Consider the following 26,473-nt stretch of genomic DNA (forward strand, 5'->3'; position numbering starts at 1 on the left):
CTTCCCTGTGAAATGGATCCAAAAAAGAAAAACACTCTTGCGGGAAATGCCCTTTTTCTGACATTTTTCTATTCCAAAGTGCAGCGGGATGGAGAGAAATAGAAGGTTTAAAATATGAGAAATAAATACATAACTAAATAAAGCAAGACAGAGTGGTTGCAAAGTTGCCAGATTGGTTTTATTCACATCCAAATACATCAGCCTCACTTTACAGAGTTTGCCAGTGAAGGGCTACTTTTATTTTCTCGTCTTTCTTTGAACAGCATTGTTGTTCCCAGGTGGGAACATGTGCCATTCCTGGAGGTACTGCAATACCTGGTTGATGGGTGGATTGGAAAACAAAATGTGTACCATGGCTCTGTGTTTATGGATGTGGTCTTTTTAAACCATACTGCTTACCTTTATTAAGGATATAAGCAATGGACATTGAAACGGTTCCCTTCAGGGCCCTCTAGTCATGTCCTTAACTTTTCAGGTAAAACCACTCGCTGATTTCTGAATAGTGAGTGAGAGATCGATAAGGTAACCGTGTTGTTTCTGCTTACATTGCACATGCTTTACTTAATCTTGCATTCCCTATGAGTGCTTGCTTTTACTTTTTTTTTTTTAGGCAGCATGTTACTCTTATCAAGTGCATAATTTGAATTGAGCCACATACAAGTGTTTATAGCGGGCACAATTAGGTTGTAGCTGAAGGCAGTGCGAGTTTCTCTCAGTGGGGCAGTATGGTGTTCAGTGGGGGAGAGGATGTGGTTATTTCAAATAAATGCGTTTGCGGTTTGGTAGTTGGGTCTGGGGGCCCAGAGTCGGGTCTACTATCTCTGTCAGATTTTCTTGTTGAGAACCAAGAATAAAAGACAAACAGTGACGTTTGATGCAAACGAGAGAGAGTGAGAGAGCGAAAGAGACAGAGATACCCATCTAGGATGAATTTCAAAATGTGGAAACCAGATCACCTAGAACTAGTACCATCTTCCTTGCTAATAGAAATTGTGTGATCCTCGGCAAATATTTGTTTACGCAGTTTCTTTTTTATCATCACATATTGGCACACATCTAATACTTGAGTTTAGGATGTGCGATGTACAAGCACCTCTAATATTTGTTTTAATAGACTAAAACATTGTTCCAACTTTAACAAGAAGCTAGGCCTCATTTTGGGTTTACACTACTACAGACTTGTCTCTTAGTTCACTAATGACATTGTCGTAGGCGTAGCCATAAATGTTTCTAAGAACTATCACTTATATTAAATGTATGAATGCAGTGAGATACTCTGCTGTACTAAGGTGAAATGTATCAGCATTTTAAATATATACGCTTTTTTGCATATTAAAGAGATTGTATCATATCTTTCCATTATGTTTGTTGCACGATGTACATGCAAAATGTTTTCACGGCTCAGCTCATGCATGGATTTTTCAATTAATTTGCCTGTGTGCCGTGCTCTATTTCAGACTTGGGCTTAGTATATGAGGCTGTCAGTCCCTTGACAAAATAATTTGTAGGAGGCGAAGACTAGAAATATGGAGCCATACCCACATGCACTGATTTGACAACTCTTAATTTGTGCTACAAGGTTTCTTGTAGTAGAGATGAAGACGAGTGCATGTAGTGAAAATACATTTACTATAAGTGACCCCAGGGCTGGGACTTCAGGCCATTCGTTGTGTTGTATGTGACTGTAGTTATGGGTTCCCAGGGTGAACTACCAGACCAAGCTATGACGGACAGGGCGTAGATCCAGTAGGTTATTTGGGTGTGTGTCCCCCCTCAAATGCATTCTTGCTTTGGTAGTTGGGTCTCTAGGCCCTAAGTCGGTACTGCTATATCTAGGAGGGGGTTTTCTCGTTCTCATTTCACTAAGTGGGTACTTTGGTTCAGGATCTGCAATAGATATACTGACCAGATTACCAAAAAAGTAGTTAATCTGTACCCATAGAGGTACTCCTTGAATGGGTGTAAATTTAGTATTTGTTGGAATTCATAGACATTGGCAGTAATATGCTTGGAAAGCTGCACCAGTCTAAAGTTTCCGGGCACACTACTGGCAATCAAACACCTAAAAGGTGATAGGATGAATGCTTGAAAATGGTCTGACCAGTGACAATCGCTCACAGAGCATTCAAACCCATTGTTTTTAACCCACAGTGCCACTTTAGACAGATTCCCTCCTAATGTTAATCAGTACTGACCCTGTTCCTTATGGAAACAGCCCATCCTGAGCCTTGGTCATCTCTTCCATCCTCCCTGCAACCCACTGCCTATTTAGGTGGGAATTTTGTGATTCACACCCCTCAGATCTCACTGGCTGAGCTGTGCCCTTTGAATATGCTGCGGATAAAGGAGTGCCTTGCATACCTTAGTAACTTTGCATTTTTGTGTTTTCACTGCTCCTAGTACAACGAAGAATGCATCTCTGGATGTGTATGCCCAGACGGACTTGTATCTGATGACCAGGGTGGCTGCATCCCTGAGGTCGAGTGTCCATGTGTGTATGGAGAATCATTCTACAACTCTGGGCATGTTCTGAGTATTCTCTGCAATACCTGGTATGACCCTAGGAATAATTTGCCTGATTTTATATAATATCTATTTTTTCATCAAAGCATGGCATTTTACTTTGTGTCCAAAAACAAATTGTGACACAAACTCATCCAGGATATTTGATTTTGACTTATTTAATATAATATGTGCTAGAAGAAAACGAGGACAGGGCTGAATTTGGTTGTATAAGGGCAATATGACTAGAGCCTGTTGCTTGAGATGATGATTTCAATTTTTGAAGATTGTGAACTTGCATGGTCCAAGAGTCTTTTGGAATGAGAAGGTACCCTTGTGACTGATATCTTGAACTACTGTCTATGCAATAAGTGTCTTTGACTTCAGAGAAAACATGAGTTTTTGTACCCAAGTCAGTTAGTTCTAGTAATTTTAAGAAGCCTAGATTAAGACAAATTAGAAGAAAATGAAAGGTCACAAGGTATATGTCAGTAGCACATGTGCTAGGGGATCCATGGAGAGACAAAAGGCCTGATTTAGGCCATGGCAGATGGTACTCTGTTCATCAAGGTGGCAGAGGTAATGTTGTCCTCCTACCATCTGAAAAACTTAGAGATGCTCCCCTATCAGACAGGTCATCTCGGTTTCTTAAAAGGAACAGCCATCACAGAGGTTCCCTTCAAGGTATAAGAGGTTTGGTGGATGGCAGCCATCAGTTTTAACTGGCATTCATAAAATCTTCTAAATAGTGTTTTTTTTCCAGAAAGAATCTTAAAAAGTGGGAGTTTGATTCTAAAGAACAAACAACCAATCATTGTTACACCCTGCGAGTTTTTCCCAGGGTCTGAGGTTCATTGTTTTTCCTGTCCCTCACTGCCAGGTTTTAGCTCACAGTGAGGGACAGAAAAATGAATATTAAACCCTCTACCATGAATAGGGCAGTGGTCTGAAGTCCTTCCTCTTCCCTAGTTCATCTGGTCATCTGATGAAGTTTTCTGTCGTCTTTGTAGACAGAAAGCTTGTGGCCCCAAGGTCTCTAAATGAGGCAGGCAGACCAAGATTTTGGCAGGCAGGGTATTACATTGCAAGTGAGTACCCTCTCCGCCAAACTCTAATGCCCAAAGTCGAGATGTAAAATCCCTACACATTTCTCTCACCCACCATAACTAGTTAATGTAGATGCCATTATAAACTATTGTCAGTCCAATTCTTGTGGGGCTCCAAACATAGTTGCACAAATACCTATTTATGCAGACCAGAAGAGAGAAATATTCTTTGCACTCCGTTTCTTGGTAGACAGACAGAAAGTTCACTCCTGTACCTGAGACATAACATGTTTCATAAAAACTGAGAATTCATAGCTGTACCAAGGAGCTCAATTTGGAGCCTGAACCAACTTTCTGTTTCATCATTGAGACTGGCTAATGCTCTTCCAGTGCGTTTTAGTCTTCACCTGAAGTCCTGCATGTTATTCATGGTGTCCCCTCAGATCAGGTCAACCACTGGCTGGCCTGAAGTCCACCTTGATCAATTCTAATGGTTGGATTGCCACCTGCTAAGTAGTGTTGACGTCAGCCTGACGATTGAGGCTCTGATCTTTGCTGGTACAGAAAGCGTACAACATATTGTTTTCAAAGTACTGCTATTCACAACTAATTTGCTGAATTTAAACCCCCAAACTACTGGTATTGATTTGTTACTGGTATGCGTAACTTAACCTAAGAAATCGTTTTGTTAATGCATATAGATTTTGGGTCCTTGTAGAGGTTTAATTGGTAAATAGGTGATGGTTATTGTAAAAGGAATAGCAAAAAATTAGTGGAAGTGAATGGGTATTATCACGTCTTTGTTGTAGCTTCAGTGCAGTAGATATGCAAACCAACTAATGAAACAGAGCAACAGACAACCTTGAGCAATATGTCACACAATATTCAGTGCCATTCCGAAGACTGGGCAGCCTTATCTGACCCTGTGACTGGTTAAGCTAAATGTCTAAGTACACGTCTCATGTGCTTGTAATCTTTTTTCATCCAGCACCTGCATCAACAGAACCTGGAGCTGCACAAATAACTCCTGCCCCATGACCTGCAATGTCTACGGCAATGGACACTTCAGAAGCTTTGATGGCGCACGTTTTGACTTCACCAGTGAATGTGATTACATCTTGACTCAGGTACCCATCAATAAACTCCCCCCAAGCACTTACATGGCCTGCTGTAAAATGCTTTTTTCAAATCTGAACCTTTGGGTTCCTTATATCAATATTGATTCAATTGAAATTGAAGCAGGGGCGGCAATGCCCGCTGCTTGAAACTCGAACATTCCATCCAATTATAGTTCAGCTAGTCTCCTGGACAACTTGCGAACAAATTGCAATCAAGTTCTGGAGAGACTATTTGATTGGATCAATGAAAAGCATATTCTCTTCAACCTCAAGGCAGGATTTAGATCCAAGACTAGTTCAATTGACCAGGTCTTCTGCTTACTACTGGGTCAGTGGAAGACTGCTGATGTTGGAGGGGGTGTTCTTTTTGTTGCATTAATGGATCTTTCTGCCGCTTTTTACCTGGTTCCGAGAAAGAAACTTTGGGAGGTATTATCTGGGATGCACATTCCTAGTAATTTGTTAAACATTATTGTGCGGCTCCGTGAGGAAACCTTTGCAGGGGTCCCGTGTGGTGTAAATAGTGAATTAACCTAGGAGATTGGTATTGACAAGGGTGTTTTTCTGGGCTTTGTTCTGGCTCCCACACTTTTTCTTTTACTTTTACATATTAAAAACTGTGTCAAGTTTTTGACTAATTGTGACGATGTTTCCTCAATGAGATTGGGTCAGAAATTTCAGATAATTTTTTTTGCTTGAGATATTCTTCTGCTGGCCAGAACTAGGGTTGGCTTACATACCATTGTGGATAGATTTATAGTTTTTTATTCCCTGTAAGGCCTGGAAATTAAAGCTTCAAAAACAAAGCAGATGACTTACTGTAAGGAGAAGAGGGCAAGGGCACTATAAACTTGGGAAGAGGCTATTAGAAAGGGTAGAGGAATATGGGTATTTGGAGATCCATTTAACTGATTCAAAATCATGGGCCCTACAGATTTCACATTTGTTAACCCACGGAGCTGGGGAAATTCATAGTCTTGCCAAAAAGTCATCATGGTACCCAATTCTTCGTGCAGTGTAGATTTACAAGGCACAACCAAGGGGTACTGCATTTTATGGTGTAGAATTATGGGGCTCTTATCACACAGGTCCATTGGGCACTAATGAGAACAAATTCATTAGAGCCTTCACAGGATTGGGGAGAGGTACCCCTTTAGCACCCCTCAGTTTGGACCTGGGCCTTAAGTCTGTCTCTGCGTTGAGAACATTCAAGGTCATTACACTCAATCAATCAATCAATCATGGTTTGTGAAGTGCACTACTCACCTGTGTGGGTATCCAGGCACCAGGGGGGTGTGAACAGCTCTATTGGGGTCATTCGAGGAGCCAGGTCTTGAGGTCCTTTCTGAACTGATGCAGTGTCGGGCTTTTTTCGGAGGTAAAGGGAGAGTTCGTTCCAGGTCTTGGGTGCGAGATTGGAGAATGATCTTCCATCTGCTCTGGTCCTGTAGACACGAAGGACAGTGGCTCAGGTAAGGTCGGCTGATCGGAGGTTTCTCTTGGGGGCTGGGAAGGAGATTCAGTCATTAAGGTATTGTGGTCCGGTGTTGAGGGCTTTGTAGGCGTGTGTGAGCAGTTTGAAGGTTATTTGTCTTTCAACAGGGAGCCAGTAGAGGTCGCGGAGAGGTTGAGTGATGTGGTCGTGTTGTGGGATATCGAGGATAAGTCTGGCTGTGACATTCTGGATGGTCTGTAGTTTGTGCAGTAGTTTTTTGTTGATTCTGGCATAGAGGGTGTTGCCATAGTGTAGTTTGCTGGTGATGAGTGCGTGGGTGACGGTTTTCCTGTAGTCCAGGGGGATCCACTTGAATGTCTTGTGAAGTGCGTGGAGGGGGTTGAAGCACGCAGGGGACACTAGGTTCACATTTGGGCTACTTAAGAATTGCGACCCTTTAGAGAGTGTCTCGTAGACATTTTTAAACTACAATGTTCTAAATAGATCAAGTGGCTGACCCATGTTAAACAAATCACTGCATAACTTGGGCCTAGCTACCCTTTGGGAAGATCCTCCCTCTATCCCGTTCATTGCAGTCAGTATGGTTAAACTAAGACATTGGGAGAGTGTGCTGCTTAGAATTTTTTTTTAGTTCCATTGGTAGCCTCATGGGGCTTTTATTTTATTGTGTAAGTCAATGCCTAAAGGCTGAGGAATGTCTAAACTACACCCGACTGGCACATGCTCACTCACGTTTTTTTGCAGTTTGGGTACAGGATCTTGCCACCTGCTGTGTATAAATCATCTTGGGGTTCTTCAATTCCTGAGCCTACTTTGTGCCAGTCATGTATGCTCGGTGATGAAACTGAGGATAACTAGCTATTTTTTTGCCCAAGATATGCCACACCTAGAGCCAGGTAAATTGCACCTTTATGTCATTTTTTGGGTTTGAGAAATTGATAAATGTTCTTAGAATTTGTAAAAGTGACTCTATAGGTATAATAGGGATTGCTGTATCCAGATTTTTCTTTGTGACCTGGTCTATCAGACAAAGGGCCATATTATGACTTTGAAAGTCTTGGAGTGGGGCCACTGCCCCTCTCCAAGACCGCCAAAGCCATAAGAAACCGAAACCGTCCACCATATTACGACTTTTGTAGTCTCTGGCAGGCAGTTCTTTGGTGTCCCACAGCGGTGCCTATGAAAAAGACACTGCAATGGGCGCATCAAAGGCAGATTTTGCAGGGCATGGACTATCAAGTCCATGCCCTGCAGGGACTGGGTGCATGCATACACAGGGGAGCAACAGGTACCCCCCAGCATGCACCCCATTACCCTGAGTCAATGGGGGGCCCCTTAGGACCCCCCTTTGTTTCCTCACCGCCACCCTTTTTATGGTAGGCTCACCACCACGAAAACTGTGGAGGTAAGGTAACTAGTAATATGCTTGGTGGGGCAGCACCAGCAGCAGATTACCAGCCTCACTCACACCACTGCAAGTCTGCCAGGGATCACGTATCCCTGGCGGCAGCAGTGGTTCTGTGGCTGTTCAACCACCATAGTCTGAATATGACAGTTGGACCGCCAGTCTGGCAGTCCACAGACCGCCAGCATGACTGCGGCTGTCCAATGGACCTCTGTAATAAGGCCCGTAGATTGCTTGCTTAACTACCAAAGATCAGCACGTACTCGGGGATCGTTTTTCACTTGTCTATTAGTGTTCCAAGTGTTCAATATTTATTTATTGCAATAGCTGGTCTTACATATTTTTATTTATTTTTTCTACTGATTGTTTTATGACGAACTTTATATGCATGCTGTCATGTGTTCACAAAGAAATGTTATGCTCGATCAGCCAATAAACTTGAAACTTGATCTGAATAACTCTTCCTTTTTTCTTATGATACAAAGCAGACATCAAAGTCTAACTTGTCAAACTGTGCAACCCTCATACATATAAAAACAGATTTTAAAGTTACCTCAGATTTTCACTTAGAACATACTAGGCATGAAACATTTTGCAGAATATGATTCCATTTTTTATAAGGACTGTAAAAGGTGAAATTACAATTTAATAGGTAAGCACTTTGGGAATTTCGTGTGAAAACCATGGAATCGATTTACTGCTATTGAGGTGTGGCTTGACAACTTTAGATTCCAACAGAGCTTGTGTCAAACAAAAAACAAAAAACTCTCCAAAAATGATTAGGGAATTGGCAGAAGCATTAGGTCTGTGTTTAATGTACTAACACATGATAGTACAGGCACTCACATATGTGCAATTGCAAATACTTGTGTATGCATGCTTTAGCCCAAAGAGAGAGAAATTGCAAGTATTGTCCTTCTGATAGCACATTGCCACCACCCACATGCTGCGTTTAGACGCAGTTGCAAGCATGCTTCTGGCATTAGTCTGAAGCTTCAACAGGTTTACTTCAAGACCAACCACAAGTGCCAGAGGTCTGTTAAACTCTGGACAGGTGTGTCAATTTAAACAGAGAGACACTCAATATCACGCATAGCAGTCTAACAAACATTTCAAGCATTTAAAAAGGGATGGTGGCATACTTGAGGAAGCAGACCACCGATGCGATGGCTTTTAAAGGAAGTAATATTTTCCTTAAGGAAAATTGAATGAGTTTTAAAAAAAAATGTAAGCTTACACAAACCTTTTTGAGGACTAGGCAGTGGCCCAATAGATCCCTTCCAATTTGTGAATAGGTTACTACTTAATTTGGAGGCAATATATTAAGGGTTTTAAACTGGATTTCGGTCACCAAACATTAATACATACCAGTATTTAGAAGGGATGCCCTAAACACACCTCTTCCAAATTGGAATTCATTATTTTATCCCAAACCTGGTTCATGATTTGGAAAACCTTCTCCCCTTCACTATTTAGGTTTAGTACATTTCAAAAAGAGTTTTAGCAGGCGCAAACCCTCAGATTTACCAAATCTGAGGATATGCGGCTGGTAAAACACTTTGCATATGAGGCTCTTAGTGAGCTTCAAGCATTTTTGTAGTATGTAACCAATCTGCAATCTGCAAGATACTTATATAAGGAAATTCACAAACTTAGCCTCCCCTTTTTTGCTGGGAGATGAAATTACTACAAAAAATCAACGGCATGTAGTCAAATACTTTTAGTTCTTAAACCTTTGTTGTCATATCCCTCATCAACCTCAAGTGTATCAAGCAGATAAGCACGTATATATATATATGTATTTATATATATATTCTTACATTTTTGTATCAATGTTTATAGTTCATGTAAAGATTTTTTTAGCTCACATTGTTATGTATTTAGTTATGTTTTTGGGGGGTGAATTATAATTATTTTGTCAAGTTAATATATCTATATTTTTAAAATATATTTATATATATTGTTTACTGTTTATTTTAATATTTTTTTTACATAAAAAGTAATTTTTATATTTAGCAATGAGAATGAAAATATTTTGGCAATATTGTTGTAGTCGAGATTGTGTTAAGGGGATAATTTTGACAAATCATCCATTTATTTAAAGGTAACAATAATTTTGCTTCCAATAATTTTATTTTCATGTGAAGTAAAAAATAATATTTTTGACAACAATGCTTGTGTTCTTGATATTTGCATTTTTTTGTTAAGTATAGAAAGGCGATATTTTTGCTAACGAGAAATAATTATCTACTTTTTCTATATTGATATTGTGTGCATCAATATTGTGTCAGTGATCCAGTGCCAATAGGATGCTTTTATTATGCCTAACTTTACTTAATTCAAGTACACATACTTGACTTCTACTGTGTCACTCATGATAGCTTGTTACAAATTGTAACTTCTTAACCTACAAAGCCAGCTGCAGTTGATTTTAGCAGCAGCATTGTATTACTCTGGGGGTCAAATGCCCTAGGGCTAGGTAGGGGGGACTCCAGTGCTAATTTTCTGCCAGTGCTTATGGGTGGTGGGCGTCAGCAATTTTGTGGGTGCTGGAATTTTCATTTTACCAGTGGTGCGCATCTAAGGAAAACTTTGGGCTCCTCCACTTGTGTTTTTACTAATCTTAAATACGGATGGAAGCACAAGCCCAGGAGACTCTGATAATGACTGAGGCAGTAGGAAAGTCACAAAGACAGTTACAATTTGGAGAGTGTACACAGGGTCAGACTTGCCGTACGGGCAATCAGTGATTTCCTCGGGAGGCTGGAAGGATGGGTGCCAGTTCTGCAGAGGTGGGGGCTGGTTTTGTTACTGGGGGACGGTTTTGCAGCTGTGCTGCAATATCCACCCCCAGTAGCAAAAAACCATCAAGCAAGTGTTTCTAGCCTCCTGGGGCCAGGCAGTACTTCTCCAGGGGCTGGTCCGAGAAAATTGCACAGGGGCTGGTATAGGTTCCCAGTCTGACCCTGACCATACACCTTCTGCCTAAACCTGCCCAGGCCACTGAGAGAATTCATGCTCACTGCCTTAAATTCTAAGTTCAAACTTCTGCTCATGAGAGAGAAAATAGAGTTCAACTTGATCTAGAGTTGTGTTGGCATACTACACGTTACAGTCAGGTCTTTCTAAAAGGCACATGTGTTTTATGAAGTATGGCTGGCTCTGGTGAAGGGCGGTTTAAAACCGACTAAGTTTGTTCAGTAATCTTTGGTGCGCTTGTTCTACTGTTTCACCACAGAGCCCATGAGAGGCTAAGAGTGCTGAAAAGTGCAGAACCTTTTGACAGCCTTGAACAGCACAGAGCACATGTGAATTAATACTGCTCAGATCAATGCAGCACACCTGTGATCCCCGAGAGACCCACCATTGTAGTGCCCCTGTAAAAATCCTGCAGCTCCAGGGAATGTGTTTTCCTGTGAGGCCTGAGAGCTTTAGTAGTGTAGCTAGGAGAGCAGAGCAGCTTCCCTGTGAGGTGTGACATAACTAAGTAATACAGATCCTGCTAGGACGGAGAGACAAGGACAGTGCAGAAGGAGCTCTGGAGAGGTATTAGATTCCTGAGGAATGCAATACATGGGTGCTAGCCCAAGCAGAAGCACCCATATAAAGTCTGAAAGACCAGCTGCGCTCCTGTGAGTCCTGACCACTCGAATGGTACAGCAGCCCATTGAGGTCTGAAATCCACGAGCATGCACTGTCATGGGAAGGGGATCTGATTTGCAATTTTCACTGTGAGAATCTTGAGTACTAGATGTTCTACAGAAGCATCCAAGGTGCGTTATACAAGATATAACTAATTTTAAGTGTAAAAACTGTATTACAGATTTAAAGATTTTCTACTTTAACAATCATCAACACATTACCAAACAGTATTTGTTCATATATATCCAATATTCCTGCTTGCTAAAATGCTGGAGAAATGTGTGCAACTTCAACTGAGCCAACACATTGCTAATTTCAACCTATTAGACGTATTCCAATCTGGGGTCAGGCCAGGGCCCAGCACCAAAGCAACTATTCTTCACATTGTAGACGATGCTGTTCAAGCCCTTGACCAAGGAAAAACTTGTATCTTAATTCTACTAAATTTATCCTCGGCACTTGATGAAGTCAACCACGAGAAACTACTTGAACGGCTTGAACACCGGATGGGAATAGGAGGTACAGTCATCAAATGGTTTGGTTCCTTCCTCCAGAGCCACTCCCAGAGATTCTTAGTTAACAGCAATCTATCTGCTCCCTCCCCGATAACAATCAGTGTCCCTCAAGGCTCAACTCTGTCCCCTACCCTCTTCAATCTCTACCTCAAACCGCTATCTGAAATACTCCACATTGCCAACATTTCCTTCCCCATGTACGCTGACGATACCCAGATCAACATCAAAATCTCATCTCTAGAGGAGATTAACTGTTTGAATGAGGCTCTGAAGTTAACTGCTTAATGGCTCACCAGCAACCAGCTCAAACTGAATGCACAAAAAACTGAGTTTCTTCTCATCTCCCCCCCTAAAAACACTACTGACATCGTGGAATAGACTAACTAGATCACAGCACTTAAATGCACACTGACCATAGTGGAATCTGTCAAATCTCTTGGCATAACCCTGGACCGCAACCTAAATATGCGGGACAACATCAACTTGATGGCCAAAACTGCCAGGTTCCACCTGAACTATTTGAGGAAACTAAAACCCTTCCTTGAAGCTGCAAACCTAAAAACCGCAGTCCAGCCGTTAGTCAGCTCCAGGATTGAATACGGCTGCTCAACCCTATCAGGCCTGCCCAAGATCTCCACTCCCCCCTAAAAGCTTCCCTCAAAGCAGCAGCAAGACTCTTAACACGCTCAAAAAATCAGACCACATCTCTCCACATCTGAAGGCACTGAACTGGCTCCCCTTTGAAGCTAGAGTACAGCTCAAACTGGCCTGTATCACGCACAAAGCACTATACACGAATTCCCCTGCATATCTCGCCAAAAAACTCTTGGTATCTGGGGGAGTCAGAAACTCCGGGTCTGACAGAAACCTTGTGCTCCAGCATCCTATCACCGTGCCTTCTCTGGGGCCGCTCCTAGAACAGAGAACTCGCTGACGTCCTTCATCAGAAGAATCCCTTCTCTGTCAGACCCTGCAATGCATCCTCCTCAACGTCCGATTCCTCCACAAACACGCCACCGAAATCTGGGACCTCCTCGACAGCACCACCCTGGATGTGGCGTTCTTCACCGAAACCTGGCCCAACACCACCTCGGGGCCGGACATCGCCATCGCCATCCCCCAAGGATACAAGATCTCGAGGAAGGACCGCCCCACCCACCCGGGAGGAGGAATCGCCATCATCCACAAATCCACCCTCTCCTGAGCACACTCACCGACGAGCCCACAGACCTGATGGAACACTTTCACTACAAGATCCTGGCCAGCCCCACTGCCACCCTCCAAAGAACCCTCATCTACCGACACCCTGGACCCTGCAGACCCTTTGCCAACTCCATCATGGACATCACCTCCCCGCAGGCCATCACATCCACCAACTACACCCTGCTGGGTGTCAAGACTTTGGCCACTACTACAACCATAGTGAGAGGCAACTCATGGACAAAACAAATTAAGTATCCGTGCAGGAAACGAAAGTGTATGACGCCCAAAATCCTGTTGAAACAATGCTTAACAATGATAAGAAACTCAGGTGAGGAAAATGGCCGCGCAGATGGGCACAGATCCAAAGCAGGTCGTCGGTCTAGTGTTTCCCCTCACGCGACAATTAGGGAGCTCAAGGTGCGCGTTCCACAGGGGAACTGCGCACTTCAACTGTAGTCTTCTGGAAGAGTGTAGCGTCACAGTGAGGCGCAGAACTTGTTTTGTATTTACCTCAGGAAATAACGTTATCTCAATTTTTGGTTCTATTACGCATGCGCAACGTGGGATTCAACTTTTCTGACAAGAAATTATCGAGGGAAGAGAATTTCAAGCAGCGCTTCAGTCTTCATGTTCCAGTTGCGGTATTTGTTCCAACCTTTCTAGCATACCTAAGGTAACACCTTTGTAACGCTTCGTGTTCCCGATGACAGTGTGGTGAAATTTCAACCTAAATGAACAACAGTGCTTATGTGATATTATAAAAGTTTTCTTGCCAGAAGCACATGAAACAGAGACTTAAAATAGACTTGGGGCTTCCAGTTATTTGTGCATCTGGGTGAATCTCAGGGAGTTATACCTCATTCCAGAATAAAATACAGACAGTTGGATTAATAAGCTACCACTTGTAGCTAAGGTAAATAGGAGAGCACTAACTAAAAGTACATATTCAGAGTGACTAGTTCTTAGGAAATGTATTTACAAGTGCTGTCTTCTTTCCTTTATATTCAGATGCAGAATTAACCCAATTATAAAACATCACAGAGAGAAGCAATAGCCTGGGGTCGACAGGGTAAATTTAGTGTTGTGGTGATACATCAAGCATTAAACATGTTTAGGCAGTTTTTACATGTATGTCTTTAAAATCCAGGTGCAGTAAGAAGATCCACCCAGACGACCGTGTGAAGTACCATCAACTTACCAGGCTGTCTCTCTTGTTTCTCGTCCACTTCCCCTTTCCCCCCTGCTTTAGTCGCTACCTCGAGTTGATCTCGGGTGGTGCCTGAGGTGGCGGGGCGTTGGGACCATCATCGGCTCCTGTGGAGATTTGGTACCTTGACAGATTGAAGTGCCAGCTAATCCACCTGAGTCGATATGGCTGAGGGTTTCGATTTAAAGGCCTCGGCTGGAGTGCTTGAAGGTTTACAAAACCAATTGACTCAATCAGCTGATGAAAATCGGAATCTTAGGGATGAGATTAGAAGGTCTCAACAGGAGACACACCAAATTAAACTGAAAATGGAAGAGTTCCTTGCTGGAACCACTCCATTAGAGGCAACCCGTGGGTCAGCGGCAGAGGTAGCTACACAAGTTATTCATTCAGTTGCCCCAATAGTACCTTTAGCTAATCCAGAAAGATTCAATGGGGATCCTCACAAGGCACAGATATTTCTGACTCAGTGTTCCTTACACTTTTTGTGTAGATCGGTAGTGTTTAAGGAAGAGCAGGCTAAGGTTGCATTTGTGCTGTCCTACTTGAGTGGTGATGCTGCCGCCTGGTCAATGCCTTTGATCTCTCGAAATGACTCAGCCCTGTATGAATATGAGCTTTTTAAGAAGGAATTTCTGAGAATTTTTGATCGGAGATCCGCCAACCAAGCTACAGAAAACGAACTGCTGGATCTGAAGCAAGGGAGTCGTGATTTGGTAGCGTATATTGCACAGTTTAACAAACTGATTGTGGAGACCAACTGGCCAGAGGATAAACGTTCAGCCTTATTCTATCGAGGTCTAAAGAATGACTTAAAAGACGCCCTAGCCCAAATACCCAAGAGACCTCAAGAAATTTCAGAGTTGATTGATCTAGTCCTTCAAATCGATCATCGATTATATGAAAGACGTTCGGAGAAGAAGAAAGAGTTCCGGTCTTTTGTTCCCCGTTGGGACCGTGTCAAGACAGACAGTAGCAAATCAGATACAGTTAGTGGAGAAGAACCTATGCAGATAGGGTCCATTAGAGGGCCTCTTACTAAGGAAGAGCGAGAGAAAAGACGAACAAAAAAATCTATGCATGTATTGTGGAGATTCTGGACATTTTGTCAAAGACTGCCTCAAAAAACCCAAGACCAACTTGGGGTTAAAAGACAGATCCCATCAGTTGAGGGAGTTGCCCTGGTGGGAAACAAAGATCAGTCGACTCCTGAACACCAACAATTAGTTAATACACTACAATCGTCAGCTCCGCATTTGATCGTGTCATTTACAATTAAGTTTGGGCACAAGGAGGTTCCTGGGGTGTCAGTCATGATCGACTCTGGAGCCACGGGGAATTTTTGTGACCTGAGCTACGCAGAAGAAATAGGAGTAAGAGCAATCAAAAAGAAGAATCTTGAAGTGGTCAAGTCAGTAGATGGCTCAAACCTCACGTCAGGGCCCATTACAGATGAAACTGAGACTTTAGAGTTAGTTGGATTACAGAGTCACCGAGAATACATTAGATTCAATCTCATTGATGCTCCACAGTTCCACCTGATACTTGGTTTACCCTGGTTGACTGAGCACAACCCCACAATTGACTGGGAAAGAAGAACAGTCAAAATGAACTCTGAGCATTGTATCCAGAATTGTTTCGCAGGAACAAAAACCAGGTCAGAAGGAACTCCAGCTACAGAATTGGCTCAACTCACCAATTGCATATGTGCTTTAAAAACACAAGAAATCCCAGTGGAATATCAAGATTTGGCAAGTGTATTCGACAAAAGAAATGCGGAGAGGCTTCCGCCACATCAGGAATACGACTGCAAGATCGAGTTAGAACCCGGAGCCACCTTGCCGTGTAGTCGTATCTACGCCTTGACTGAAGCAGAAAATGTCTATCTCAAGGAATACATAGACGAATACTTGAAGATTGGCTTCATTCGACCTTCCCAATCGCCAGTGTCATCGCCGCTATTTTTTCGACCCAAAAAGGACGGAACTCTTCGCACCTGTATAGATTACAGAGCTTTGAATCAGGTAACTGTGAAGAACCGATACCCGTTACCTCTTATTTCACCTCTACTGGATCAGGTCAAAAGAGCTAAAGTTTTTACTAAACTTGATTTACGTGGCGCTTATCATTTGGTGAGAGTGGCTGAAGGTGATGAGTGGAAAACAGCCTTCAGGACTAAATATGGCCTTTTCGAGTATCAGGTGATGCCATATGGATTAAGCAACGCTCCTGCGGCATTTCAGCATCTTGTAAATGATGTTCTTCGGGAATATCTGGATCGAGTAGCCGTGGTTTATATCGATGACATTCAAATTTTTTCGAACAGCCTGGAAGACCATGTAAAACATGTGAGAGCAATCTTACAAACATTATTAGAAAATCATCTATTTGTCAAGTTGGAAAAGTGCTCTTTTCATGTTGAGCGGGTGGAGTTCATCGGTTTCATAATATCCGCTGAAGGAGTTGCTATGGATCCCGCAAAGGTGCAAGTCATTCAAGACTGGTCTTCACCAAAAAATGTGAAGGAAATACAAAGCTTCCTCGGCTTTGCCAATTTTTATCGAAGATTTATTCCAGATTTTTCGGCCAAGGTGTCCCCTATTACTCAACTCCTGAAGAAAGGGAAGAAATTTGAGTGGTCCAACGAGGCTGAAGAAGCATTTCAATTCCTTAAAAAAACCTTCATTACAGCCCCAATTCTGATGCACCCAGACCCGGAGCAGGCCTTCTTTGTGGAAACCGATGCGTCAGACTTCGCTACAGGAGGGATTCTGTCACAAAGGGACAAACTGACGGGGCAGCTTCATCCAGTGGCATTTAGATCAAGAAAGCTGACAGAACCGGAAATTAACTATTCAATTGCAGACAAAGAACTGTTGGCTGTAAAAGAAGCCTTCCAGGATTGGCGACACTATTTATTGGGAGCCAAGCATTGCGTGACAGTATTCACAGACCACCGTAACTTGCAGTTTCTGAAATCAGCTAAAACACTCACTCCACAGCAATTAAGATGGTCTTTGTACTTTTCAGACTTTAACTTCGTGATCACCTATAAACCTGGAATAAAAAACGGAAAAGCGGATGCCTTGTCCAGAATGAATGCACCAGAAGAATTGAGAGTCCCTAAGATGGAACCAATCATTCCTTTGAATAAAATTGTAGGAGCTGTCCATCTGGAAGAACTTACTCAGGAATCCGAGAAAACTGCTCAGACAGAGTTTGGGAAGAATGGGTCGGCGAGGACAACAAGAAAACAATATCAGAAGGTCTTCCGTACTATAATGGAAAATTGTATCTTCCTACTGAAGACTTGCAGATCAAGGCTCTGAAGGGATGTCATGATGATCATTTGGCGGGTCACAAGGGCGTAAAGAAAACTCGGGAGTTGATTGAAAGGAATTTTTGGTGGCCTGGCATGGCAGCTCAAGTGGGACAGTACGTTTCAACGTGTGAGACTTGCATAAAAGGGAAACCCAGTAGACAGGCTCCACAGGGGCTATTGCAGCCCCTGCCTAATGCACCATACCCATGGCACACTGTGTCTTTAGACTTGATAGTAGATCTACCAGATAGTCAGGGTTATACAGTCATATTGGTGTTAGTGGATTCATTTTCCAAAATGAGCCATTTCATTCCGTTAAAGAGATTACCTACAGCCCCACAACTAGTTCAGATATTTAATCAACACATAGTTCGGGCACATGGGATTCCACAAATAATCATTTCTGACAGAGGAACTCAATTCATTTCTAAATTCTGGAAAACCTTTATGCACAGTTTAGGTATTGACACACGGTATTCTACCAGTTATCATCCTGAAACCGATGGTCAGACTGAGAGAGTCAATCAGGATCTGGAACAATATCTGAGACTTTATTTGTTGGAGCAGGATGGAAACTGGTCGGATCTCTTGTGGACTGCGGAGTTTGCTTACAATAATGCAGTGCATAGCTCAACTGGGTATTCACCGTTCTATCTGAACTCTGGAAGACATCCAGATTTAATGGTGGGAAAATTTGATGAGACAGTGCCAGCAGTCACAGTAATGGTGAGGTTACAACTGCCTAAACAGTTAAAGATCCATCCAGCTTTTCACATATCATTGCTAAAAAAAAGGTCCTCCTAATGCAAGACTGAAACCAAACCCCCCCGCTGTTAGAGTGGAGTCAGGAGATGAATTCGAAGTGAGCAGAATTTTAGACTCAAAAATCTCCAGAAATACATTGCATTACTTGGTTGATTGGAAAGGGTTTGGGCCTGAGGAAAGATCGTGGGAGCCTCATTCTAATGTGCATGCACCCAAGTTAATTAGGGAATTCCATAAGATCAATCCCTCGAAACCAAAATTGGGGGAGCCCCTTTTGGAGGGAGGTACTGTCAAGACTTTGGCCACTACTACAACCATAGTGAGAGGCAACTCATGGACAAAACAAATTAAGTATCTGTGCAGGAAACGAAAGTGTATGACGCCCAAAATCCTGTTGAAACAATGCTTAACAATGATAAGAAACTCAGGTGAGGAAAATGGCCGCGCAGATGGGCACAGATCCAAAGCAGGTCGTCGGTCTAGTGTTTCCCCTCACGCGACAATTAGGGAGCTCAAGGTGCGCGTTCCACAGGGGAACTGCGCACTTCAACTGTAGTCTTCTGGAAGAGTGTAGCGTCACAGTGAGGCGCAGAACTTGTTTTGTATTTACCTCAGGAAATAACGTTATCTCAATTTTTGGTTCTATTACGCATGCGCAACGTGGGATTCAACTTTTCTGACAAGAAATTATCGAGGGAAGAGAATTTCAAGCAGCGCTTCAGTCTTCATGTTCCAGTTGCGGTATTTGTTCCAACCTTCCTAGCATACCTAAGGTAACACCTTTGTAACGCTTCGTGTTCCCGATGACAGTGTGGTGAAATTTCAACCTAAATGAACAACAGTGCTTATGTGATATTATAAAAGTTTTCTTGCCAAAAGCACATGAAACAGAGACTTAAAATAGACTTGGGGCTTCCAGTTATTTGTGCATCTGGGTGAATCTCAGGGAGTTATACCTCATTCCAGAATAAAATACAGACAGTTGGATTAATAAGCTACCACTCGTAGCTAAGGTAAATAGGAGAGCACTAACTAAAAGTACATATTCAGAGTGACTAGTTCTTAGGAAATGTATTTACAAGTGCTGTCTTCTTTCCTTTATATTCAGATGCAGAATTAACCCAATTATAAAACATCACAGAGAGAAGCAATAGCCTGGGGTCGACAGGGTAAATTTAGTGTTGTGGTGATACTTCAAGCATTAAACATGTTTAGGCAGTTTTTACATGTGTCTTTAAAATCCAGGTGCAGTAAGAAGATCCACCCAGACGACCGTGTGAAGTACCATCAACTTACCAGGCTGTCTCTCTTGTTTCTCGTCCACTTCCCCTTTCCCCCCTGCTTTAGTCGCTACCTCGAGTTGATCTCGGGTGGTGCCTGAGGTGGCGGGGCGTTGGGACCATCATCGGCTCCTGTGGAGATTTGGTACCTTGACACTGGGAGACCTCAACTTCCACCTCAACAACATTCTGGACCCCAACACCAAATCCCTCCTGGACAACCTCCACAACATTGGACTCTGCCAGATCGTGTCCGAGCCCACGCGCTCAGCAGGACACACCCTCAACCCCCTGTTCACTACAGGAAACTCCATCACCTTCAGCCACACCAATTAACTCCCATTGACTGACCATTGTTGCGTCCACTTCACCTTCAGAACACCCACCATCCACAGACACTAGCACCTGCTCCCATGAAGAAACTGGACCAAAATCACAGACGACCAGCTCACCTTCTCTCTCAACAATTCCACCTCAACCATCGCGGAAAACAAAGACCCCCAACACCGCAGCCCTAACCCTGCATAGATGGATCTCGGACAGCACCAACAACGTTGCCCCCCTCAAGAAAAACAGTAATACCCATGCCAAAAAAGCCAGATGGTTTACCACCGAACTTCAAGAGTCCAGACTCACTTGCCGCCCCCTTGAAAAGGCCTGGAGGAACACCAAATCCACAGAAGCCCACAACAACTTTAGAGCTGCCGCCAACACCCACCACCAACTCATCAGACAAACGAGGAAAAAAGCGATTGAAGACAAAATCTCCACTCACGCGCACAACAGCAAAGAACTCTTCAACATCATCAAGGAGTTCGCCCAACCCACCAGTGAGTCTACTGACATCCCTCTCTCACAAGACCTCTGCGACAAACTCAGCACCTTTTTCCACCACAAAATCAAGAGCATCTACTACAACTTCGACAAAGACAACCAACACACTGAACCCTCACCAATCACCCCCGACACCCGGAAAGCAGCGAAGGACAACTGGGCAGCCCTCACCACAGAAGAGACACTGAAGACAATGAAGTCAGTCCACTCAGGGGCCCCCAGGGACCCCTGCCCCCACCACATCTTCAAGAGAGCCACCAACACCGTTGCACCCATGCTCCGCCACACCATCAACCGCTACCTGGCAACTGCCTCATTCCCTGATGACTGGAAACACGCCGAGGTCAACCCCCTCCTGAAGAATCCCTCGATGGACCCCACCGACCTCAAAAACTACAGACCCATCTCCCTGCTCCCAGCGAAAGTCATTGGGAAAGCCATCAACATCCAACTCGCCACATTCATCGAAGGGCACAACATCCTCTAATCCCCAAACTGGCTTCAGAAAAAAATCACAGTACGGTAACCGCCCTCTGCACCCTACTGGACAAAGGAGAAACAGTAGCCCTCATGCTCCTCGAACTCTCAGCGGCATTCGACACAGTCTCTCACCGCACCCTAATATGCAGACTCCACAATGCAGGAATCCAGGACAAGGCCCTCGACTGGATCCGCTCCTTCCTCTCTGGCAGAACGCAGCTGGTCAGACTCCCCCTTTGCTCTCAGACCCTACAACTACCACCTGCGGAGTCCCCCAGGGCTCCTCCCTCAGCCCGATGCTCTTCAACGTCTACATGGCTCCACTCGCCCCCATTGTCAGAACCTACGGACTCAACATTGTGTCATACGCAGACGACACCAAACTCATCCACTCCCTAGCCAACAAACTCAACTCAGCCAGACACAACTTTTGAGAATGCATGGAAGCCGTCGCCAAATGAATGAAAAACAGCTGCCTACAACTAAACACCAAGGAAATAGAAGTACTCATCATGGGCCTAAACCCCGACACTTGGAGCGACACCTGGTGGCCCCCCGCCCTCGGAAACCCACCAACCCCCACAGACCACGCACGCAACTGGGGAATCATCTTGGACGCCAAGCTCAAAATGAACCGCCAGATCAACTCTGTCTCGTCTTCCTGCTTCCACATCCTCCGCCTCCTTCGTAAGACCTTCAAATGGATCCCCCTTGAACACAGAAGGACCATCACTCACGCCCTGGTCACCAACAGACTCGACTACGGCAATGCACTCTATGCCGGAATAAACAAAAACTTCACCCGCAAGCTACAGAACATTCAGAACGCTGCCGCAAGACTGTTCCTCAACCTGCCAAAACACTGCCACATCTCCCATTACCTGCGCACACTCCACTGGCTCCCTATCGAGGCTAGAATCACCTTAAAAAAACTCACCCACACACACAAGGCCCTCCAGGACACCGGACCAGCATACCTGAACAGCTGACTCAAATTCCACGCACCCCAAAGGACCCTACGATGAGCCCAGCTCTCCTATGCCGTGGTCCCCCACACCAGAAAGACCAGATCGGGAGGCAGCTCCTTCTCCTTCCTTGCCGCCAGACCTGGAACGCCCTTCCGCTCCAGCTCAGACAGACAACATTTTTCCCCATCTTCACAAGAAACCTCAAATCCTGCTTCTTCGACAGCCCCCCTCCTTGATGGACTGGAACCTGCACCCCCCCCACCCCCACCACCTTAAGACCCTTACGGGTGAGTAGTCACGCTTAACAAATGCCTAATTGATTGATTAATTGATTAAAAAGGAAGCTAAAACATTCCTAATGAGCAAATTCCTCCCATAATTCTCTTTCACCGCGCACTCTGCTCTGCAGCTTTGCTCGGGTTATTTTGAAAAATCTCTTGTTTGCTTGGTTGCTCCTATTCTTTGCACTGATTTATTATTCCCTCATATGTAATTGTGGACTCTCTCTGCATATCACTGACGTGTCACCCCTCATATGTAATTGCTGGTTTTCACTGCATTTTGCTGATTTGTCGCCCTGATTATTAAATATACCCTGGTTATGTCCGAATGTAGGTACTTCCCTCTATCCTGATTTTTGCTTGTGTCAAACCTGTATATAGCGTGTTATCACTGTAAAGCGCATTAATTGCGAGTTTGAATGTAAAATTTGTAATTTACCACAGTCAAATGCTTTATATATATATTTATAACATATTTAATTATTATTGAGAAGAAATGTACTTTAAGTGTATACTTAAAGAAAATCCTATAAGATTCATGTGGCATTCATATTTGAAAACTCTAAAGTGATTTGACTTTATGAAATCATCTCCAGTTAACATCGGGAGCTATGTAAATATATATACATTTTTTATTATTAATTTTGTCCTATTAACATTTTATTTTCTATAAAATAGACACAGAGCATTTGGGGCCCCGAATGGACAGCACCGTTTTTCAAGCTCGCCATGCCCTGAATACTGCTTCGCATACCCCACTCCCTACGCAGTGATTTCTGGCTGTCCTGCCTCTCCTTAGGGCAGGTTGCTCACTCCACCCCTGCCTCCTCTTTTGAGAGATCATCTATCTCGCATGAGAACTGACAATGGTGGTAGCACGTCTCGGATTGCAGAGTGACAGTAATAGACGGGCTCCGCCTTCGCACATCTCCGGCACAATTTTCAAAAATACTCAGGGGAAGATTAACAAGAATGTGACGCATCTGTACAGATGCGTCACTTTCCCTGCGCCACCCTTAGAAACCCTTGCGCCACCATAGATGCGCCGTATTTACAATACGGCGCACAATGGCGCAATGATTGACATATGCGTCAGAAATTCTGACTTATCTGTTGGTGGAAAAGTCACGCATTGCTGGAGTCGTGTCGCAAGCACGACACAACTCCAGTAATGCGTGTTGAGGCCTATTCCCACTACACTGCGTCACTACTTACGCCTGCTTGAAGCAGGCGTTAGATTTCGACGCAGTGGCATCCTAAAAGAGGCGCAGTGAAATCTTGTAGATTTCACTGAGTCACTTTTACGAGGCCTTCCTGTGTGGAAACGCCCACCCTGCATACATTATACCTGCCGCAGGTATAATGTGATGCAGGGCTTTACAACGTGACGCATCTCTCTAGATGCGTCACTTTGTAAATAGGACGCATTGTTTGCGCTGCTGTTGCGTCAAAAAAGTGACGCAACTGTAGCGCAAAAGTCACACAAGGGGCTTGTAAATCTGCCCGCAACCTTTTTCCTGGGTTCTATTTTTGACTTCTAGTTGCATCTAATCTAGCCAGGTCTCTTTAATTTCTACATATTGATCTATATGCATGACAGCGCTGCTTTCTGAGGGTGGCTCTGGGTTATGTCAACACCAATGAGTCCTCTCTATTATCTCCCTCATTGAAAGCTTGCATTATCTTGACTTCTTACCGATTCGCATACGCGGGCTTCCACACCGTTATCAGAATTACACAACAGGTATGTTGTAGAATTTTCCTTTGTTCTTCATGTGACTTTGCTCCTTAGCACTTTACTTGGGAACTTCTTACTTGTTCTCTGTTTTTCCCAATTACACTTACACTTCAACATGCGTGCCCTCATAATTTAGCAATCCTCTTCACATCTAAGTGGAATATTTACAAGGGCTTTATCTCCGCTTTTTTGGCTTTTAAAGCCAAAAAAGCGGAGATAAATCTATTGCCCTATTAACAAGAGGGTGCTAACATGCATTAGCGCATGTTAGCACCCTTTTACCCACCGCCTCCCTTTGCATCTCTAATGAGATGCAAAGTGGGCGTCACTGGACCTGACAACCTTGTAAATATCGCTGATGTTCACATTGCGATATTTACAAGGCTGCCCCAGTATTTTAGCACACGTTAGTTTTTGGAGAAAACCGCTGTTTTCTCCAAAAGCTAACATCTGCTAAAAAGAGACTTACCTATCCCTAACATTGAGGTGCATTATGCTGATACGACTCTGTGGGTCGTATCAGCAAGGTTATCGCCGTTTTGCAGGGAACATCGCTGGAAAACCAGCGATGTTCCCTGCAAAAAGGCGATTTCCCCGCTATCTCTGGAATTTTTATCGCCCTGGAGTAACACGTTGTTAATAACGCGTTACCAGGGCGAGAAATTCCAGAGATAGACGGCGATAAATAACAAAGCGCTAAGCGCGCTTTGCGTTTATTTATCGCCGTCATTGTAGATATGCCCCCAAGTCCTTTTGTATTTTTCATTTGCATTTCAGCACATTTACTCATGTCTTTGCTTTTGCTCTAAAGGGAGTTGCAACTCTGAAACTGTCATTGACTTCATCCTAATGATGAGCCCTTGTAAAACACACGTGGGTGTTGAATCGTCGACTCTATTGTAACCTTGGATTGTCTAAATTCCCATATGACTAAGCACTCAGAGAGACAACTTAGCTTTGCAGCCCCCTGTGTTCTACAGTATTGTATTGTGGAGTCCTTAATATGTCCTGAAAATTACCGAGACAACAATTGTTGTTAGATGCGCTTCAGCTATACTATTAACATTAACATTATCACCGTGTCTTGCAATTTTCATATATCTAGAGCCTCTCGTATTTCACCTCACGTCTGCTGCATTTAAACAGAACACATTTTTTGTGTGAAAAATAATTTATGGTTTTAAGTGAGTTTTCTAGGTTTAGTATATCGACGTCAGGTGAAAGGTAATTGAGTGCCCGTCATACTTTTTCAAATTTACATGACACCTTATACCTTACGTTACAGATATTACGAGTAAATTTAACTTTTATGCTGAATGATAAGTTTTTCTTCTACTATCTATGAAGGAACCACTGTTTGATCTTAAGCATACTGGTACCAGGCTCCCACGGTATTTGTTAGCTCCTTTTGTATTGTACACGAATGACATTACAGTCGAAGCTCCTGGCATGTTAGTCACAGTTTTTTTTTTGCGAGGCCTAGGTCAAAAATCTAATCCAGGGCCCTCTGGCAGTTTCTTCCTTTTTTCGCCAGTTGATACTTGTTTTTAAGTGTTTAAAATAATGCACTCGAAGAAAAGAGAAACAATTATGTCTTGAACCATCTAGTGGCATGGCCAAAGAACGAACTTATTATTAATGAGGATGAAACACTTGCTTTTAATTTAAACTTTCTAAATGAATTTTGCTGAAGAAGAACAGGGGTCCTCAGGACAGTGGGGCCTGTAGCACAATGCCCTCGCCCCATGTCCTGCTCCCATGACGGCCGTGGTTACTGGCTTTTGATGGAAACATAATTAGAGGATTCAGGTGAAAGGCTGTCAGACATACAGGCCACTTGGCACCCATAGGAAGCTGAACCATCTAGGTGGAGTAGAACATAGTAAAGGTATAAAGAGGTAAATGGTACGGTAGGTTTAGGAGAGCTACAGGATAGAGGACAATGATCAGACATTTAAATGACAGTCTTGAAGCCCTTCAAGTCTGTCCATGCATTGATGTTTATGAGTAATGTTTAAAAAGAGCTTGAGAAAATCTGGAAAAGTTGAGTGCATGCCACAAAAAGGATTTTTGCTGGGGTTTTGAGGCTTCAATCTCAATTAAATAGATTGGGTGGTTGAGCGCCTGCTGCATAACATCGAAGTCATAGTTTCCAATGGAAATAACAAAGCATGAAAGGTAGATACATCATTGGCACCAGTTCTAGTGTGTATTACCTTAAGGTTATTTTTTATTAACTTTAACCTTATTGCCAGATATATTTGCTTTATTTTTAAATGTTTATTTATGTTTTTCTGAGATTTTAAAGCCTTAGCACATCTTTTGGACATAAGCTAGAGCATTAGTGAATTGATTCATCCAGAGGATGCAGTAAACCTTGTAGCTTTAACGAGTTAGCTCAGTGAATTCATCATTTGATCTATAACCAGGGAGAGAGGTCATCAAAATGCCAGGGGGAAAAAAAGTGACTTCACATGCCCCTTGACATTTACTTTCACTTTCACTCACACATACATATGCTTCTACATACACACATATTCACACACACACACACACACACACACACACACACACACACACATACACACATAATCAGCCTACACATGCACACACATTCACACATACACGCTCACTGTAACAAAAACACATACAAAACTGCAAGCACACACAAAACATACATACATTTATAAATCATGTTTTACTTACCTCAG

The 26,473-nt window shown here is 43.3% G+C and overlaps 1 protein-coding gene across 1 annotated transcript in view; it reads left to right on the forward strand.

The window, feature by feature from the left end:
- The window catches only part of LOC146860897 (uncharacterized), a 1,545,865-nt gene that overhangs the window by 1,004,863 nt on the left and 514,529 nt on the right, over positions 1-26,473 (forward strand). Inside the window, exons 19-20 of the mRNA XM_085646178.1 lie at positions 2,401-2,552; positions 4,537-4,675. Coding sequence (XP_085502304.1) covers positions 2,401-2,552; positions 4,537-4,675 — 291 coding nt within the window. The remainder of the gene's footprint in view (positions 1-2,400; positions 2,553-4,536; positions 4,676-26,473) is intronic.

The sequence above is a fragment of the Triturus cristatus genome, chromosome 3_1 (genome assembly GCF_964204655.1).
Source record: "Triturus cristatus chromosome 3_1, aTriCri1.1, whole genome shotgun sequence".
NCBI lineage: Eukaryota > Metazoa > Chordata > Amphibia > Caudata > Salamandridae > Triturus > Triturus cristatus.